We start from the raw sequence: 19,985 nt of genomic DNA, 5'->3' as shown, positions 1-19,985 counted from the left end.
ATTGGATACAGACGTATCCAAACCGTTTCCGAGGTGTTTCCGACCCGTTTCCCGTTTTGATACAGGATACGCGGGCATTTTCGCGTTTCCGTGCATCATAGATATGTACACAATACCTTTGACTTCCTGATCTTTGCAAAAGTTCGTTGCCAAGGTAGTTTTCCCACATCCTCCAGGAGCAGTGAGCACAAGCATTAAGAATCCATCATTCCCAAGAAGCTTTGTCTTCAAATCCTTCAAAGGAGCTTCCAATCCAACTATAACCTCTGGAACGTCAGGGACTGCACACCAAGCTTTACTTTCAGCAGATCGGTCTTGTATCACAAAATTCTCTTTCATGCCCTCCAGGGTACTAGAAATTTGGTTGACCCCCTCCTTCACACTCCCTACAGAAACATCGATAGTTGCTAAAGAAGCCTGCATCTTCCCCGTCGAAACCCCTATATTCTCTACTGCCTCCTCGGTCTTCTTCCCATCCCTGATTCCATGCACCTGCAGCAGCTGCAATTGTGTTTCAAGATCTTTTTCCCATGTAAGAAGTTTTGTGGCATATTTGTACTTTCTGTAGAGATCCCACCGCCTAACATTTGAACACTTTAGAACAAGCTCTTCGCCGACCTTTAGTACTTCTTCTAAACCTCTAAGCTCATCGTTCTGTGTGTAAGACAGTTGCTGGTTAGACCGAGCCATCTCGGCCATCAGTGGCTTCAGAGTGTCTAGCCTGGATTGGATGTCTTTGAAGAGCCTTCTGAAGAAGTGGTTCTTGGCAATCAGATCTTCAACGCCAACATAGAGTGCACTGAATGCTGTTCTTAGAACAGCACCTCCGAAAAACTCCACCGGTTTAATATCCATTCTTTACCACAAACTTAGTTTACCAACAAAATATGCACCAAGATCGGAAAAGAAATCTTTTAGGATGAAGAAGAAGAAGGAGGAAGATCATTCTTATTTGATGAGACTAATGCTAACCAAATGCAAATGCAATAATGCATAGCTGATAGTTCAACCCCAAAGTGCTAGGAGACATAGGGACCATAGCTTTATGAAAAAAAGGCTTTATAAATTATACATATCACAAATGACCCCGTTTGGATGGCAGGAAATCATGGTATGGAATGAGAATTAATTTCATTTTCCATGTAGAGGTGTTGTTTGTTTGTAATTAGAGATTGGAAAGGAAATAAAAAATGAGATTTGACTGGAAATTGACTCCCTCATAAAGCCTGAATTGAATTACCTAGTAAGGGGTGGTATTCTAATTCCATTCCTACCATCAAAGGCAAAATTACATAAATTATCCCTCTAAAAAATTTATATTCTCTCGCAAACATTCCTTATAAGTTAATGTCATATTTGTACTTTAATTAGTAAAACGGTGTTATTGAAAATTATAATTTTATATTTCATTCTTATAACTTACCAAACACTACAATAGGAATGGAAAATAAATTTCATAATTTAATTTTCAGTAATGTTCCAAACACCCACATGGAAATACCAAAACCTATTCCATTCCATATCGGTCTGGAAAGGAAAATAAATCATTTTCCTATTTTAACATTCATGCCAACCAAACGGGGCCTAACATGTTAGAGACTTTGATCACTCAACTTTTGAATATATCACTTTAGTCACTCAGTTTATATTTCGTCTATCACTTTAGTCACTACTATTAAATCTACTGTTACAAACTATTAAATCAAGGGTAATTTTGTCTAATCACTATTTTATTCTCCACCATCTCTTTCGAGCTCTTCTCTCATTAGTCATTACTACTCTTCTCTTCTCTACCTTCGAATCTCTTAATCTTGATCTACTTCTCAATGAAATAAGATAGTTAAAATTTTCATATCTTGTTCATTGCTATAATCTGGGCATGAAGTTTGGAGATTTTGGTTAACTAATACCTACCATCATCTCCGTCTATATTTCTTCAAGCATTTTTTTGTTCTTTCTGCACTCACTCCTCATAGCTATCATTATGGATTTTCGTCTATAATTGATTTTCGTCTCCGTCTATAATTGATTTTCGTCCCCTCTCTCTCCACAAGCCCATCTTTCCAGACCTCTTCTTGTCTCTCCCAACAAAAAGATAAAGTAGATGAGTAATTACAACTACAATCACAATTCACAATAACCCCAATCACCATCTCAGACATGGTTACTGAGACCAAGACCTCTTCAACATGGCCTTCCATACTCTTTGTGATTCTTCACCAATTGCAAAGCTACCAAATCGGCAGCTCGATTAGCTCACCTTGGATCCAAGACCAAGACGAGATTACCTTATGTTTTGATTTTGGTTCAGTTTCAAATTATCAACAACTTGATGACATGATCTAGATCTGGAATCTGATTCAATGAGGATTTATGAAAATTGGGTCCATGGCTCCATGAGCAGATCAAAGAGACGGGGAGAGAGAAACAATTAGAGAACAGAAAAAGTGACAAAAAAAAGGAAGAAAAAGAAAGAATAACTTTTTAGTAAGTTGGCCAAAATAACCTTGACATAATATATTATTTACAAGACTTTAACACATAAAATATACATAAATAGATTGAATTAGATTATATATAAGTTGCAGGCCTAGCCCTGGCCCAGGGCAGGCAGGGCGATAGCCCAGGGCACAAATTTCGCAGTAGATGGAGCAAAAAAAAAATTGTTGTTTGAGAGGCTAATAGTACATCAAAAATGCAAAAAGCTTGTCTCTTTCTCTTTTTGTAAAAAGGGTCGGTTGACTAAATATGCCATGCTCACCCTTGATTGGTGAGCACAGTATGGATGGCAACGTGTGAGAGAGAGAGAGAGAGAGAGTGAGCACAGTATCTGTGGTGATTTCGAAGAATCTATTGAGCATTCCCTCATACTGTGTACATGGGTGGACTTGGTTTGGTTTGGATCGCCCTTGGGAATTAGAATTGATAAACAGAGTGTAACTACTCTAGACTCATGGTTATCAAGCATCAACAATTGCATCACAACGGTAACAGAAAAAAAGAGGCTACTTACTTTGATTAGCTTCCTTTGTTGGAAGTTACGGACTGCTAGGTGCGATTTCATCTACCGTTGGAAGGCTTTGTCACCACAACAGGTAATATGTGATGGTGTTAGTCTGGCAAATGAGTTCTGAGGAGCTAGAAGCTTTTGTAACACCTCACAGCAACCAAGGTCAGCGATTCCAATCAAATGGACTCCTCCTCCGACTGGCTTTATTAAGATTAATTGCGATGCGGCATGGACTAACTCCTCTGATGCGTGTGGATTGGGTACAATAATTCGGGATCACTCGGGTGCAGTGGTTGGGGGGGGTCAATTCGATCAACTGTATGCAGCTCTGTGCCTATTGCAGAAACACAAGTAGTGTTAGATGGGATCAATACTGCTTTGGCTTCAAATTTCCAGAAAGTAGTAGTGGAATCAGATGCATTAGAGGTGATAAAAGCTATCAAGACAAGAAACATGTGTAGAGATTGGACAACGTACCCTCTGATCGATGAGATTAGAAGAAAGAGTCACTTCTTTACCGAGATTCGTTGGGAGTGGATTCCCCGAGAAGCGAACAATGTCGCTCATTCAGCGGCTTCGCTTGCCAAAGGGAAGGTGGGTCTTCACAGATGGGCAAACACGCCACCACCATCCTTGCTTCGTGTTTTGAAGACTGATGGCCTCCCTTGTCCGCCGTTAGCTTCATCACTTTAGGGCTCGATCTCGGTTCTGGTAAAACCCGGGCCCGGCCCGACCAGGCCGATGAAATATTTTTTAATTTTTTTTTATATAAAGGGCCCAATTTTATTTTTCGCCCCGGACCTTGAATGTCTCAGGGCCGGGCCTGATAAGTTGAGTGACTAAAGTGATATTCTCAGAAGTTGAGTGACAAAAGTGTGTTATAGTTCAGTGACTATTTATGATATTTACCCTATCACTAACGGTGTCAAAGTGTTGTCAATGAAGTGGCCAGGTGTCAAGTTTAATTGCCAAATGTCAAGTTTTTATAGGGAGACAGGGTTGAAGGAATAGATGGATTTCAAAACTTTTTAATTAGTGCGGAATTAGTTTAACCATTAAACTACTAACTAAACATAAAATCCATTCCTTTAACCCATGATCTTGGCTTATTGTGATATGTATATAAACATAGCATGCATAGTAAGGAAGAACAAAGAGGGAGTTTATGTTCTACTCACCCTTGGAGCGTGATTTTAATCCGATCCAAGTGAACCACCAAAGTTCCTCTCCTTGATCTCTCCTTGTGTGTGTTTCCTCCACCTTGAAGCACCTTGGATTAAGAACTCCTTCTTGTGCTTGTAATCTTCTCTTTGATGTAACAAGTAAAGCCACAAAAGGATATGGCCTCTAAGGATCTTCACCAAGTGAATCAAGAGATGAAGAAAGATGAAAGAAAAGAAGAAATTATGCAAGTGTTCTTCTTTCCTTTAATTTTGTAATGGACCAAGAAAGAACTCTTTCTCTCTCTCTCTCTCAAAACTGAAAATAATAGTGTGGAGACACACTTTCATTATTATGTCAATGCTTTCACTTTTATATAATAGGAAATAACTCCAATTACTAAAAGAAAATATTGACTTTCATAAAGCCAATATTTTGGCTGGTCCATACATGTTATTGGGCACTAAAAATGTGTCTTGGGCTTTCATTTAAATCTCATTTAGTGAAGCCCAAGTCCACATCAAAACCCGACAATCGTTTAGGCCCAATAGGTTCGGTTTTACCCGAAAATCCTAATTATGTTCAAATAATAAATCTAATTAATTATTTGCTCATAACCAACTCTTGTTTAATCTTCTTCATATACAATCTCAAGGATCCACTTATATGGTGTGCGATCTCTTAGGTTCTAATTAACAAGGCAGTGAAGTTTATAGAAACCATTCTATTTTGTTTACGAATCAAAAACTCCATTTTTGATTCTCCCTTGTTATTAGGATTATAAATGTTTATTAATCCTCGGGGACTTCACAAGTCATGAGTGACGTCTTGCAACATATCATGACTACCCTAGTTAATGTAGAATGACAAAGAACCTATTCAATTGGAATTACAATACAATACGGTCCTTCTCTAACACTATGTTCTAAATCACATCATCGGGGTATGGAATTGATATGTCAATCCCCTAATGTGATTTTCATTCTTATGTGATTCTTAGAATGTGATTAAAAACTCCTTTTTAATCTCATTCAATGCTTTGGCCAAAGACTCATTGAATCACATCTTTGAACATACACCTTATTTACTTAAGGATAGAGATTCCTTATTGTACACTCACATGTCTCCATGACCGAATTGATTATACCAATGAATGCATCTATTATATCCATTAAGGGACACAATATTATTGCATCATCAAGAAATAATCCATTCACTCATAAGACAACTATGGTGTCTCAGGTCAAAGGACTAATTTGTATTATTGCAATTTAGAGTTCAAGTTTGACATGTAAGTAAGACTCCATACAAGAACTCTAATGATCGCGTTCAGTGTACTCTTTAAGTTAAGAGCACCCACATACTTGTATTAGTGTCTCTACACAAATGACAAGAGACATATCATCCTCCATATTGAGCATACATAGTATGTGCTAGTCTTTCCGGATTATCAATGTCCAAGTGATAATCCTATGACTAGGAACCTTTTAGGATAAGAGTGTGAAAGAGTAAAGGTCTCACACATCTAACTCTTTAGATTACTTTCTCTTTAACTCATATTCCTTGGACCTTGTTCAATCAAATATTAAATATAAGCAATGAACAATAAACTTGCCCTTTTGAATAATAATAATTACAATAATAATTACATCAAAATGATTGTTTTAGGACACAATTCCTTCAATCTCCCACTTGTACTAAACCCAATCAGCCATGAAACGTACACCCATCTTCTCAAGATGTTGTTCTAGCTTTGCTTGTGATAAAGGCTTAGTGAATGGATCTGATATGTTATCAACAGATGCTACTTTGAGAATGTTAACGTCTCCACGATTAACAATCTCCCTTATGATATGGAAACGTCTTTCGATGTGTTTGGATTTTGATGAGACCTTGGTTCCTTGGCTTGAGCAATTGCCCCATTGTTGTCACAGTAAAGTGGAATCGGTGACTCAATGGTAGGAACAACATCAAGTTCAGTGATGAACTTTTTCATCCAAACTGCTTCCTTTGCAGCCTCTGATGCTGCAATGTATTCTGCCTCAGTAGTGGAATCTGCAGTAACGCTTTGTTTGCAGCTTCTCCAATTTACTGCACCTCCATTCAAGGTGAAGACAAACCCTGATGTGGATTTTCTGTCATTCACATCAGATTGAAAATCTGAGTCTGTGTATGCTTCCACTTGCAACTCTGATTGCAAATCACCACCTCCATAAACGAGGAATAAATCTTTAGTCCTTCTCAAGTACTTAAGGATATTCTTAACAGCATTCCAGTGTTCTAAACCTGGATTGGACTGATATCGACTAGTTATGCTTACGCCATAACTGATATCAGGTCTTGTGCATAGCATCGCATACATGAGGCTCCCTATTGCAGATGCATATGGGATCTTGCTCATCTTTTGCACTTCCTCAATCGTTTGTGGGCACATTTTCTTAGAAAGGTGAATGCCATGTCTGACAGGCAGAAAACCCTTCCTAGATTGTTCCATGTGAAATCTATTCAGCACTTTGTCTATGTACAAGGATTGAGATAATCCAATTAATCTTTTTGATCTGTCTCTATAGATCTTTATTCCTAGTACATAGGCAGCTTCTCCAAGATCCTTCATAAGGAAGGTCTTGGACAACCAAACTTTAATTGAAGATAACATTCCTACATCATTCCCAAAGAGTAGGATGTCATCTACATAAAGTACAAGGAACACAACAGCACTCCCACTGACCTTCTTGTAAACACAAGGTTCATCCATGTTTTGTGTGAAACCAAAAGATTTGACTGCATCATCAAAACGGATGTTCCAACTCCTTGAAGCTTGCTTGAGTCCATAGATGGACCTATGAAGCTTACACACTTTATGAATGTCATCTTTAGACGTAAAGCCTTCAGGTTGATCCATATAAAGGTCTTCCTCAAGGTTGCCATTCAGAAAGGTAGTCTTTACGTCCATTTGCCATATCTCATAATCATAGTGAGCAGCTATAGCAAATAATATCCGAATAGATTTAACCATGGCAACAGGAGAGAACGTATCTTCATAATCAATGCCCTCTCTTTGCTTATAGCCCTTTGCCACCAACCTTGCTTTGTAGGTTTCTATTTTACCATCTGAACCTATCTTTTTCTTGAAGACCCATTTGTTTCCAATTGGTCTAATACCAGGTGGAGGGTCAACGAGAGTCCAGACTTGATTGGTATACATAGAGTCAATCTCGGATTCCATGGCTTCTTGCCATTTCTTTGAGTCAACGTTTGACATTGCTTCATTATAACTAGAAGGATCATGCAGGTTTTCATTGTCACCAAGGAGATTTAACTCCCCAAGGCTTTCATGACACAAACCATACCTCTTGGGAGGTATCCGGATCCTACTAGATATTCTTGGAGTTTGTGTTATAGTTGGTTCAGGAAGTTGTTCAACGGGAAATGAAGTGTTAGTTTGTGGCTTGTTGGACACTTCCTTGAGTTCTACCATTTGCTCAACATTTCCATCAAGGACATAGTCCCTTTCAAGGAAAGTGGCATTCCTGCTAACAAACACCTTTTGTTCTTCAGGTTGATAGAAATAATATCCTAAACTATCTTTAGGATATCCCACAAATAAACACTTGCTTGATCTAGCTTCAAGCTTGCCTGCTTCTAGTCTTTTGACATAAGCTGGACAACCCCAAATCTTAATATGATTGAGACTTGGTTTCTTCCCATGCCACATCTCATATGGTGTAAGAGGGACGGACTTGGAAGGCACTTTATTCAACAAATAAATTGCTGTTTGAAGTGCATATCCCCAAAAGGATATAGGTAAATCAGTATAGCTCATCATGGAACGAACCATGTCTAACAAAGTTCGATTTCTCCTTTCAGAGACACCATTGAGTTGTGGTGTTCCAGGAGGAGCTAATGAAGAAACAATGCCTTCTTGTTTGAGATAATCAATAAACTCATTGCTTAAGTATTCGCCTCCTCGATCAGATCTTAGAGCCTTAATACTTCTGTCGGTTTGTTTCTCAACTTCATTCTTAAATTCTTTGAACTTTTCAAAGGCTTCAGATTTGTTCTTCATAAGGTATAAATAGCCAAACCGAGAATAATCATCGGTAAAGGTTATGAAGTATGAGAATCCACCTCTACTAATAGTAGACATGGGACCACATACATCGATATGTATTAGGCCTAGGAGTTCTTTAACTCTTGTTCTTTGTCCACCATAATGTGACTTGGTCATTTTTCCTTTTTGACAAGACTCACAAGTAGGCATAGGATCAGATCCTAATGACTCTAAGTATCCATTTTTGGATAATTTGTGAATTCTATCTTGGCTAATATGACCAAGTTTAAGGTGCCACATCTTAATGGGGTTAACCGTTTCTCGAGTTCTCTTAGATCCCAAAGCATTTTCCTTCATACAGTTAATACTACCATCTAAAGCTAGATGAAAGAGACCATCAATAATATTAGCATGACATATCATGCGTTCATTAATAGATACAAAACCACTTAGTTTATCAAAAACTACTCTATAACCATCCTTCAAAAGCATGGAGATGGAGATAAGGTTCTTTATACATATAGGAAGATAAAGACAATTATTTAACTCCAATGTATCTCCTGATGGTAACTTCAAAATATAAGTCCCCACGGCTTTGGCATCAACTCTTGTGCCATTTCCTACACGTAGGGAAATTTCTCCAGCTTTAAGCTTCCTTGCTCCCACTAGGTCCTGCAACGAAGTGCAAACATGGTGGGATGCACCTGAATCAATTATCCAAGTGGAAGTATTATTAACTGTAAATATTGATTCAATCACATTGATCATACCTTCTGTTGAAGACTTGTTCTTCAAGGATGCAAGATAAGCTTTGCAATTCCTCTTCCAGTGCCCATCTTTGTTGCAAAAGAAACAAATACATTTTGGTTCCTTTTGTTCCTTCTTCTTCTTCTTTTGGACTACTCCCTTAGGCTTTATCACTTGTTTCTTCTTCCCTTTGCCTTTACATTTGGACTTACTGGATGAAGAAGAAGCGATAATAGCCGCACTCCCACTCTCTTTCTTAATTTGCTTCTCAGCTGTTACCAGCATATTGAGAATATCAGAAAGAGTATGATCCATTTGTTGCATATTATAGTTCATTATGAACTGAGAAAATGAATCATCTAGGGAGGAAAGAAGAAGATCTTGAGCTAGCTCCGCATCAAGTGCAAATCCAAGGTCTTGAATTTGCTCAATAAGGCCTATCATTTTTAGACCATGTTGATGAACAGGTGCACCCCTCACATGCTTTGTCTTAACAAGCTCATTGACTACTGTGAAGCGCACATTTCTATTTCTCTCACCAAACAATTCAGTGAGATGAAGTAATATAGAACTGGCGCTATCCATATTCTCATGTTGCTTCTGAAGTTGTGAGTTCATGGATGCAAGCATAACACATTTAGCTTGCGTGTCATCATCCTTATGCTTTTTGATAAGCAACACGTTGCTCATCGGTTGCATCTTGAGCCAATGGAGTGTGAGGAGGTGCATTTTGTAAGACATAAGCGATCTTATCGAATGTCAATACAATTTTCAAATTGCGGAGCCAGTCATTGAAGTTTGGGCCCTCAAGACGATTTTCATTGAGAATTTTGGTGATAGGATGTCCTGACATATTGCAGTCTACATAACATAAAATAAAAGAAGTGAGATTGATTTTAAAACCAAGTGACTCGGGTCTTAAGAATCAAATGGCACCCTCTCACTATTTTAACAAATTCCAAATCCCTCAAAGGAATTCGAGAGTATAAATTAAAACTCTTAGTGAGTATGGAAGACTCATTTTCATTAAGTTGGCCGCATCATAATAGAACTATAAGTCAACTTAATTTCCATGAGAGGATACTCTTATCCAATCACATCAAATGTGAATATCCATAACTTTGGCCTCTAAAGTAATTAAGTCTCACCATAATAGGATATTGATAAATTACTCTAGTTAAGCTATACCCAACATCTCATGTAAGTATAGAGATCAAAAATTAAATCTCATCATAATAGAATATTGACCAAGATTTGTCCCTACCTTACAACATCAAATGTTGAATAACCTCTCTTTAATGCTCCTAGCAAGAAATACCTCCGTTCGGAATGATATTCACATGCAAGAACATCTACTAGGAGATTACAATGTTGGAAGGCCACAAAGAAGCATTCATAATGACTTCTTCGTTTTTCAACTTAATATCACTTTGAGGGAATTTTAAGGTCTCATCTTTAATAATCTCATTAATAACAATCACATTGCATTTGCTTTGATCCTAATGCAATCACACATTCATTATACTTGATCTATAATAAAATACTCCCACTAATTGTTTTCAGAAAACAATTTGATTTCATCAAAAACATTTTTCAAATGGAATCATGGGAAATATAAAATTACTTGATCAAGTGCAATGAACATGCAATTATAATAGGTCACATAGGATGATTATGGACTTGTTGTTTGATCCAACATGAGCCAATATGTTGGATCAAGGTCATGTTTGGGTGGTTGATTTTAATTACGCGTAACGATTACGAGAATTAAATAACTAAGCTAAGTTATTACACTTTGCACTTGAACTCCTTTCAAGGCTTGATGACTTCAAACTTCTTCTTTGGATCATCCTCATGTGCCTCCATCTTTGATTACAAGAGTGGATGAGGGGCATACAAGCTCCCATTTAATTTAATCAAACTTGAATAAATTAAATAAGCTACTTAGTTACACAACCAAATGAATTAACTACTTTAATTACATAACCCAAATGAATTAACTACTTTAATTACATAACCACATTCATTCAAAATGAATAGTCGGCCAATCACATGCTCAATTATATTTGGCCATAGTCCATAATCATCCTTTAATTAACCAAGATTAACAAGGTTAATTAAACAAGCATAATTAACTCAATCAAAATAAGTTAACCACTAAATTACTTTAATTTAATGCAAGTAAATTAGTTGAGTGATTTAGGGGATGATGATGTCTTACATCATGCATCACTAACTTTTGGTGAGTAATTTAGGGGATGATGTCTCACATCACTTTTGATGAGTGATTTAGGGGATGATGTTTTACATCATGCATCACCAACTTTTGGTGAGTGATTTAGGGGATGATGTTTTACATCATGATTCACCAACTTTTGGTGAGTGATTTAGGGAGACATGTCTTTTATCTCATAATTTAGGGAGACATGTCTTTTATCTCATTCCAACTTTTGGTGAGTAATTTACAGAAACTAATAGTAAAGATGACTAACTCTACCAACCTTTTGGTGAGGGAAACATGGAAATGATTTTATGTCATCATTAACTATTAGGTAAATTTGAATTCATGAATTTATGGATCAAAAGTGAAAAACAAACACCATGAAAAATTAGCTAGTTCATAACTAGATTAGACATGTTCCAAAGCTGGAAATAAAATTTCAGCTTTGTGTTCATCCATTGAACACTTGTTTACTTCATCTTTGAAGCCAAAAATCATGCATACCCTAAAGCATATATAATCTAACATGTTTCTAAGATTAACACCTTAATTAACAAACATATAGAATCCCTTAATACATATCTCATATGCATAAGTTTCATAAAACTTAAACCACTTCTTACATGTAATTTCCAGAAAACTTTTTCTAGCTATCATAAAATCTACCTTACATCACATGCTTCATAACTTTTATGATAAAGCAAATTTTATGATCTAAATTACATATTACTCTAAGCTTAAGAAAATCACATCAACCAACATACTTAGCAATGTTTATAACATATCAAAATTAAGCCAATGGCTCTGATACCAATTGAAGGAATAGATGGATTTCAAAACTTTTTAATTAGTGCGGAATTAGTTTAACCATTAAACTACTAACTAAACATAAAATCCATTCCTTTAACCCATGATCTTGGCTTATTGTGATATGTATATAAACATAGCATGCATAGTAAGGAAGAACAAAGAGGGAGTTTATGTTCTACTCACCCTTGGAGCGTGATTTTAATCCGATCCAAGTGAACCACCAAAGTTCCTCTCCTTGATCTCTCCTTGTGTGTGTTTCCTCCACCTTGAAGCACCTTGGATTAAGAACTCCTTCTTGTGCTTGTAATCTTCTCTTTGATGTAACAAGTAAAGCCACAAAAGGATATGGCCTCTAAGGATCTTCACCAAGTGAATCAAGAGATGAAGAAAGATGAAAGAAAAGAAGAAATTATGCAAGTGTTCTTCTTTCCTTTAATTTTGTAATGGACCAAGAAAGAACTCTTTCTCTCTCTCTCTCTCAAAACTGAAAATAATAGTGTGGAGACACACTTTCATTATTATGTCAATGCTTTCACTTTTATATAATAGGAAATAACTCCAATTACTAAAAGAAAATATTGACTTTCATAAAGCCAATATTTTGGCTGGTCCATACATGTTATTGGGCACTAAAAATGTGTCTTGGGCTTTCATTTAAATCTCATTTAGTGAAGCCCAAGTCCACATCAAAACCCGACAATCGTTTAGGCCCAATAGGTTCGGTTTTACCCGAAAATCCTAATTATGTTCAAATAATAAATCTAATTAATTATTTTCTCATAACCAACTCTTGTTTAATCTTCTTCATATACAATCTCAAGGATCCACTTATATGGTGTGCGATCTCTTAGGTTCTAATTAACAAGGCAGTGAAGTTTATAGAAACCATTCTATTTTGTTTACGAATCAAAAACTCCATTTTTGATTCTCCCTTGTTATTAGGATTATAAATGTTTATTAATCCTCGGGGACTTCACAAGTCATGAGTGACGTCTTGCAACATATCATGACTACCCTAGTTAATGTAGAATGACAAAGAACCTATTCAATTGGAATTACAATACAATACGGTCCTTCTCTAACACTATGTTCTAAATCACATCATCGGGGTATGGAATTGATATGTCAATCCCCTAATGTGATTTTCATTCTTATGTGATTCTTAGAATGTGATTAAAAACTCCTTTTTAATCTCATTCAATGCTTTGGCCAAAGACTCATTGAATCACATCTTTGAACATACACCTTATTTACTTAAGGATAGAGATTCCTTATTGTACACTCACATGTCTCCATGACCGAATTGATTATACCAATGAATGCATCTATTATATCCATTAAGGGACACAATATTATTGCATCATCAAGAAATAATCCATTCACTCATAAGACAACTATGGTGTCTCAGGTCAAAGGACTAATTTGTATTATTGCAATTTAGAGTTCAAGTTTGACATGTAAGTAAGACTCCATACAAGAACTCTAATGATCGCGTTCAGTGTACTCTTTAAGTTAAGAGCACCCACATACTTGTATTAGTGTCTCTACACAAATGACAAGAGACATATCATCCTCCATATTGAGCATACATAGTATGTGCTAGTCTTTCCGGATTATCAATGTCCAAGTGATAATCCTATGACTAGGAACCTTTTAGGATAAGAGTGTGAAAGAGTAAAGGTCTCACACATCTAACTCTTTAGATTACTTTCTCTTTAACTCATATTCCTTGGACCTTGTTCAATCAAATATTAAATATAAGCAATGAACAATAAACTTGCCCTTTTGAATAATAATAATTACAATAATAATTACATCAAAATGATTGTTTTAGGACACAATTCCTTCAAGGGTTTCGGGGACAGAAGATTTGAAGCCATTTCCTCTAGGTTCGGAAATGCATCTAAAATTTTTATGAACCACTGGTTCGGTACAGACATTCACATGCATGATGATGATGTATAGCTCTTAATTATTTTTCCATGCAGTTACATATCGGACTGTTGGTAATTAGTTCATCACTTCATTCCAAACTTTTCTAGTTTGGAGAATGGAAAGAGCCCGATCCTCCAACTACGGGAGGTCAGACTCCATCATACTAACCATGACCATACATGTATCATACATATCAACTTCTAGTGTTTTGGAAATGTAATTGATGATGAGTCTGCATTTGGCAATGGGGAGTAGCTTGTTCCTCTTTAGGCATCAAGTGTCCAAGTCTGGCCGAGACATAATGACCGTGATCAGCTTGGCTTGACTACTCTGTTTAAGCTGCTCTCTCGAGAAAATGAGGAGGCTCTTCTGGGACTCTCTCAACATGTCACGGTATCATTATCCCCTCATATCATCGGATCATCCATATGTGGTTAGATTTAGGCCGTGAAACATCACAGATTATTTGAAAAAGTAGAGTGCTACCTATCCCATGTTTGGTACTCCAAAGGAACCATGTTGGATTTTGTTTGCAATGACAGTGAAACGTTCTTTCAATTGGACATTCAAACCGATATCGTTTTTTGGCTGCCAACCACTACTATTGTGCGAGAAGAAGAATATCGAAAGCAAAGAAACTGACTCACCAACTTAAAATCTTGTTTCCAACTGGAAGTCACAATAATCCATCAAATCCACTCCAATATCTACAACTAATTTGCAATACAGAGATTGAATTGATGGGTTCAAAATAGTTAATTCTAGTATTTCATTGAAAGATCCTCAATTCATTACTAGAGCAAAGATCACACAAACATATGTTGTGGATTCTTCACGTGGTCACACGTAACTTGATTACGGCTCAATCAAATATTAGAATCAAACTGTAATTGAAAATGTCGCATCATTTACCGAACATTTCATTACTAGAGCAAAGATCACATAAATATATGTTGTGGATTCTTCTCATGTGACTTCTTAACTTGATTACTGCTCCATCCAATATTAGAATCAAACTGTAATTGAAAATGTTGCATCATTTACTGAACCTTGAGCCACCATTCACAAAGAACAAACAGAGGTTCACCCAATAATGTTGCAATTTATTTCATTTCCCTGACGTTTACGAGAGACCAATTCACATACAAGGCAACAGGACCCTGCTTTTATACATCAGGTTTATACACTCGGATACTAGACCAGCCACAGAACTCGTTAATCTACACATTTGCTTGTACTAATTGCATATAACTAGAAAACACTAGATACTAGTAAAACGAAATAGATTTTCAATACTCAAAGATGAAATATTGATTCTAAAGCCTCAGAAAGCCAGTAATTTATCATCAAAGACATCAGTCGGTAATTCCAACTAAAAATACAATCATCATAGGCTTCAATCAAAACAACACCCAGATATTAAAAAAAAAAACAACAACAAACAAACAAACAAACACAGAAATAATATCAGTAATTGGCAATAGATGTAATCGCAGTAAATCGGCTCCGTGGACCAGATTGTAAATAGGATCCACAGGTTCCTATCAGAAAGCGAAAGATTTCAATCTTGGTTCAATCATAGCATCGTCGGTCAAGGCACTTTGGCTACCGTCGACGTGGCATCGAACCGTAAACTATTTCACTCAAAAATCAAACACAGATTCAAAGCACAGCAAAAACACTAAACAAGAAGAAAGAAGAAGATGACCCTCAGAGTCCCGTTCCAAATCACACACACGGCGGCACACCGGAGCCACCCCTGTTCCCAACCGATGAGTAACTAATACTCACCGGTGGATGGGTACGAGAGGTGGCTCGTTCCGTGTAGCCGCCGCTGTTTAAAGTGTCATACGGCACTTCCTATCAATTTGGGTATGCTTCCTCACTGGATCCAATAAACCCTAAACAAACCCAGAACCTATATACACCAAAACCCTTAAAAACCCAGAAACCCCAATTTGGGAAGAGAGACGGAACAAACCAATGGTGCGAGTGAGTTTAGGTAGCGGAGAAGAGGGTTTATATAGGGAAGCATAGTCCTCCTAAACCCTAATTGAGAAAATGGGCCTCATTTTGGCGGGTTGTCCAGCCCAACTTGGCGGGTCAGTTATATATAAAATGGGCTTTAATTGGTTGACCCGGCCGGCAAAGAGTCCTCCTTTGCAATTTCAAAGCTCTTTTTTGATTTTGAAAATTTCTGAAGCATTTGGTGGGTCTCTGAAAAGCAAAAGAAGAAAGTGGGTGGAGGAATGTCGATGGGGAGTGATAGTACCTGGGTGGGGAAGAAGCCTCTGAGACGAATCGGAGGCATGTCCGATGCTCTCTCTATTGCTTCGGATCTTGGTTTCTCAGTCGCCGCTGCTCCCACTCCGGTAAAAATCCAAACTTTTACTGTCTACCATGTCCAATTTTACTTCTTTGCTCACTTTGGGTCGGAATTAGCTCCACCCATTTCAATTTGATTTCTTCACCCTTGCATTTCCACATTTCTGAGCTTTATTTTGAACGCCCGATTGAAAAAAGAACAATGCTTTGACCAAGATTTGGTTAATTGTGTCTATTGTTTGGTTAATTGTAATGTGGATGATTAGTGGTTGGAAATTCAATTAGGGTAAGTCGTTGTGTTGATGCAGGAAGAGCTTCAGAGCTGGTCGTGTAGTACTGGTGAGAAAGGTGATGACTTGATAAGGGTTCTGAGGGAACTCACCAGTGTGCAAAGGAAAATAGCAGATCTGCAAGTTGAACTTCAAGGGAGAAAAGTGAGCTTTTCGAGTCTATCTTCTGTCCTGTTTTTTCGATTTGCTATGCATATAAGTGTTCTTCATGTAGCAAAAGGGTTTCTGATCTGTGTTTTGTTTTTTGATCTGTTGAACCGACATTGTGTTGTGTTATCTTTAGGATGATAAAAATGTATCACATTTGACACATGTGAGCGAAATGGAAAAGAAGTGTGAAACTCTATCGAGGATTACTACGATTCTAAAAGACGTCATTCAGAACAAGGTAAAGTTTTTGCATTTTGTGGTTGTACATAGTTAGTTTTTGAATGTATATGTTGAAGATTCTTCTGCTGTATTTCCATGTCTCTTTGAAAATGCTGATGCTCGATATTCTATATTTCTGATTTTGACATGCACTTGTTGCATTCCAGTGCTTCTAAGAACAAAGTTGGGTAAATTCTGTGTGTTAATATACACCATAAATTTCTGTAGTCCATCTGAGGTATTATCGAATTGAATTGATCAATCATATTATGGTTCAACATTAGATACTCTTTGCATATTCTAGTGCATTGGGGTTTCTTTAATATCTGTATAGTTCATGGGAAAACTTACAGGACAAACTATTTCAAGGTCTTAGTAATACACTGAAGACACTCGTGCTGAATTTCATATATCAGCTTTAATGTGCGTCAAGATGCATTCACTTTTAGTGATAGAAAGGTCACACAATGAAGCCTTAAGAAAGATAAACGTCTCAGCCATGTGGCATAGTTTTTGTTCTTTCATTGATGCATGCATCGTCAGAGTTGTCTTACTGAAAAATAACCTTCTCAGCCATTTGGCTGGTATCAGCATAGTTAATGTATGATATTAAAATGGAATTTTGAACTGTCAAAGTTTCAAATGTTCACCCCTGAGAAACATATGAAATCTGAACGGAAGAATAACCTCTCTTCTGAAGTGATTGATGCCTGTCCTTTCAAGATTATGCTCTCAAAGATATGTTTGGGATGGTGATATGGCAAACTTATGTTTGGTTAACTTGGTTGTCTGGAAGTTAAGTGACGATGGACACACATAGCAAATTTACATTGTCTATCCTTCCTCTTTCATTCCACCAGCATATGCTGTTTTGTGTTTTTGACATCAGTAGTTGACTTCATCTGTTTGTATCTCAGTTATACCCTATTCTGTTTCTATGTTCTGACAGGATCGTATCATTGCTCGTCTCCAACAACCATATTCGCTCGATTGTATTCCAGTGGAAGCAGAGTATCAGGTAAATTGCTCATATCTCTTATGTTTGATTAAAATTTCTATCTTCATTTGAAGTTTCGAACTGCGAATTTATATATCTTTACCTGTATTGTACATCCTTCACTACGATTATACAGGATCAATCTTATTTATTTGGTCCAGTCTAAACAGCCTTTGTTCAAAATCCTTCTTTATAGGGTATTTTCATCAAATTCACTGTTCTAATAAATCAATTATATGTCATAACTCTAGTCATGAAATATATGAATAATAATTATTTAGCTTTTGGGAAATATCAATCTTTGAAAACAGTTAAAGGTTAATTTCCTGACAATGAAGATGATTTTGTTGGAAATCTTATTATGTTGAAGAAGACTTTTCTTAATGCTTCTTTTGGCATATTTGCTTGGTTTATGCAGAAACAATTCTCTGAATTACTGATGAAGGCTGCTAGTGATTATGGAGCATTAACAGCTTCAGTTGCCGATTTCCAGTGGAGCCAGACATTTAAGGAGCCTCCTTCAGTATGGGGGGTATGTTTGTAGAAACATTTCATTTGTTTCTATTCATCCAGATTGAGTAAAGCATAACTTTTTTGTTGTTGTTATTATAAGCTTCGCGCATATTTGATAATGTTTCTAGACCACATGTGAGTGTGTCTTTTACATTTCCTTCCTCAAGGCCCCAGCGGAGGAAGTCTTTAAGCATTTCATCAGAGAACTTTATTTTCTTCAACTGATGCAGGAAATGCTTCGTCCAATTCCTGTTGCCTTAGCATCATGCACCAGGTTTTTCGAAGCAATGTCTGCTATGAGGGAGTCGTTTGCAACACTTCAACATCTCAGAGTAGGTCATTCTGATACCTCTTCTCCTATCACACCGGCCAAGGATTCCAGAAGAGTACCAGGGGTTTCCGATTGTGTAACTCCACCTCCCTGGAAAACCGAACCAAGCTTTGATGACTTGGCTATCAAAAGCTCAAGAAGGACGGATATCAAGCATCATGAAGCAGAAGATGAAAGTGAGCTGGACGGCTCTAGCCACAGGAGATTGTCCTGGCCTCCTTCAGTTAAAAAGGCTGCTACTTGAAAGCTGACTTTTGTTGTGAGCCAATGTATGTTTTGATGTGAAAATAGAAATAGGTCATGCATTTGTAATATAGCGCAGCGGCCTCTGCATACACTTGCCATATTGAACTTGAAAAACATGAGTTTGTGCAGTGATACGTGATTCTGTAAGTTCTGAACTTGAAAAACATTAGTTTGTGCAGTAATACATTTGATTATATTATATTGGGAATTGTGCCCTAAGTAAGACACTGTTTCACAAGTAAAAGCTTTAACATGTGGTTATGCTCCCAAAACTTCATGAAGACAACTGCCGTGGATTCTCCCGGTACCAAAATTTGGCACTTTCACTTTTAGGCATTTTAGCTTGCTTCCTATGATAGTATGAGCAAAATTCCTGCAGTGGTTTCTCTGTTCTTGATTTCTCGCTTCTTTGTTCTTGGTTTATAGGTTTTCTGGATTTCTGGGTTCTCCGTTATTGTAGCAGATACTAACTCCACGGCTAATCTAACAAGCAAGGGTCATCTAGTCAAATGTTCAAACACAAACTAATATAACAACCCGTCTGATCAGGCCTTATGATACACAAAAGAGCATCCACATAGGTCTACACAACAGGCCAAGGAACCTGCAAATCATGCTTACACATGCATAAGATGAAGTTTCAACCAAGAAAGCTAGAACAAAGTATGTAGTTGGATATGAAGATTTAAAACTACAGCGTGTAAAAGGAAACTAATCAGACGATCCTTATACTTTTCATAACGGTCCACTGACGCTTTGGCCCGGGATTCGTTAAAAGAAGCATCGCCACCAGATGCCTCACTATTCTTGTTACTACAGGTGCCTTTGCCACAACAGTAAGACATTCTACCAAATTATTTGAGAATCAAATTAAATTAAACCCATGATTCTCACTTCACCTCAAGTCTGAAGATCAGTAAAGGAAAGGTGGAATATAACCGTCAAAATCACAAAACAACAACAACAACACCACCGCTTG

At 37.1% G+C, this 19,985-nt stretch overlaps 1 protein-coding gene and 4 non-coding genes across 5 annotated transcripts; 1 reads left to right on the top strand and 4 right to left on the bottom strand.

Annotated features, from left to right (window-relative positions):
* The first annotated feature begins 13,885 nt into the window (after positions 1–13,885).
* On the top strand, positions 13,886–19,205 carry LOC133725974 (AUGMIN subunit 2-like). The gene is made up of 6 exons (XM_062153404.1): positions 13,886–16,307; positions 16,569–16,694; positions 16,834–16,938; positions 17,869–17,937; positions 18,335–18,448; positions 18,660–19,205. The coding sequence occupies exons 1-6, from the start codon at positions 16,185–16,187 to the stop codon at positions 19,002–19,004; spliced, it is 882 nt and encodes a 293-aa protein (XP_062009388.1). The 5' UTR covers positions 13,886–16,184; the 3' UTR covers positions 19,005–19,205.
* LOC133727599 (small nucleolar RNA snoR74) lies at positions 14,962–15,105 on the bottom strand. Its single transcript, XR_009855280.1, has one exon. It is a non-coding gene; the product is annotated as a small nucleolar RNA snoR74 (small nucleolar RNA).
* LOC133727586 (small nucleolar RNA snoR77Y) lies at positions 15,252–15,332 on the bottom strand. The gene has a single exon (XR_009855267.1). It is a non-coding gene; the product is annotated as a small nucleolar RNA snoR77Y (small nucleolar RNA).
* Positions 15,418–15,564, bottom strand: LOC133727605 (small nucleolar RNA snoR2/U65). Its single transcript, XR_009855284.1, has one exon. It is a non-coding gene; the product is annotated as a small nucleolar RNA snoR2/U65 (small nucleolar RNA).
* On the bottom strand, positions 15,641–15,827 carry LOC133727577 (small nucleolar RNA Z112). The gene has a single exon (XR_009855258.1). It is a non-coding gene; the product is annotated as a small nucleolar RNA Z112 (small nucleolar RNA).
* Positions 19,206–19,985: the final 780 nt, after the last annotated feature.

This window comes from Rosa rugosa, chromosome 1 (genome assembly GCF_958449725.1).
Source record: "Rosa rugosa chromosome 1, drRosRugo1.1, whole genome shotgun sequence".
NCBI lineage: Eukaryota > Viridiplantae > Streptophyta > Magnoliopsida > Rosales > Rosaceae > Rosa > Rosa rugosa.
Note: the sequence above shows the minus strand (reverse complement) of the source record. Positions and strands in the feature narration are given on the sequence as shown.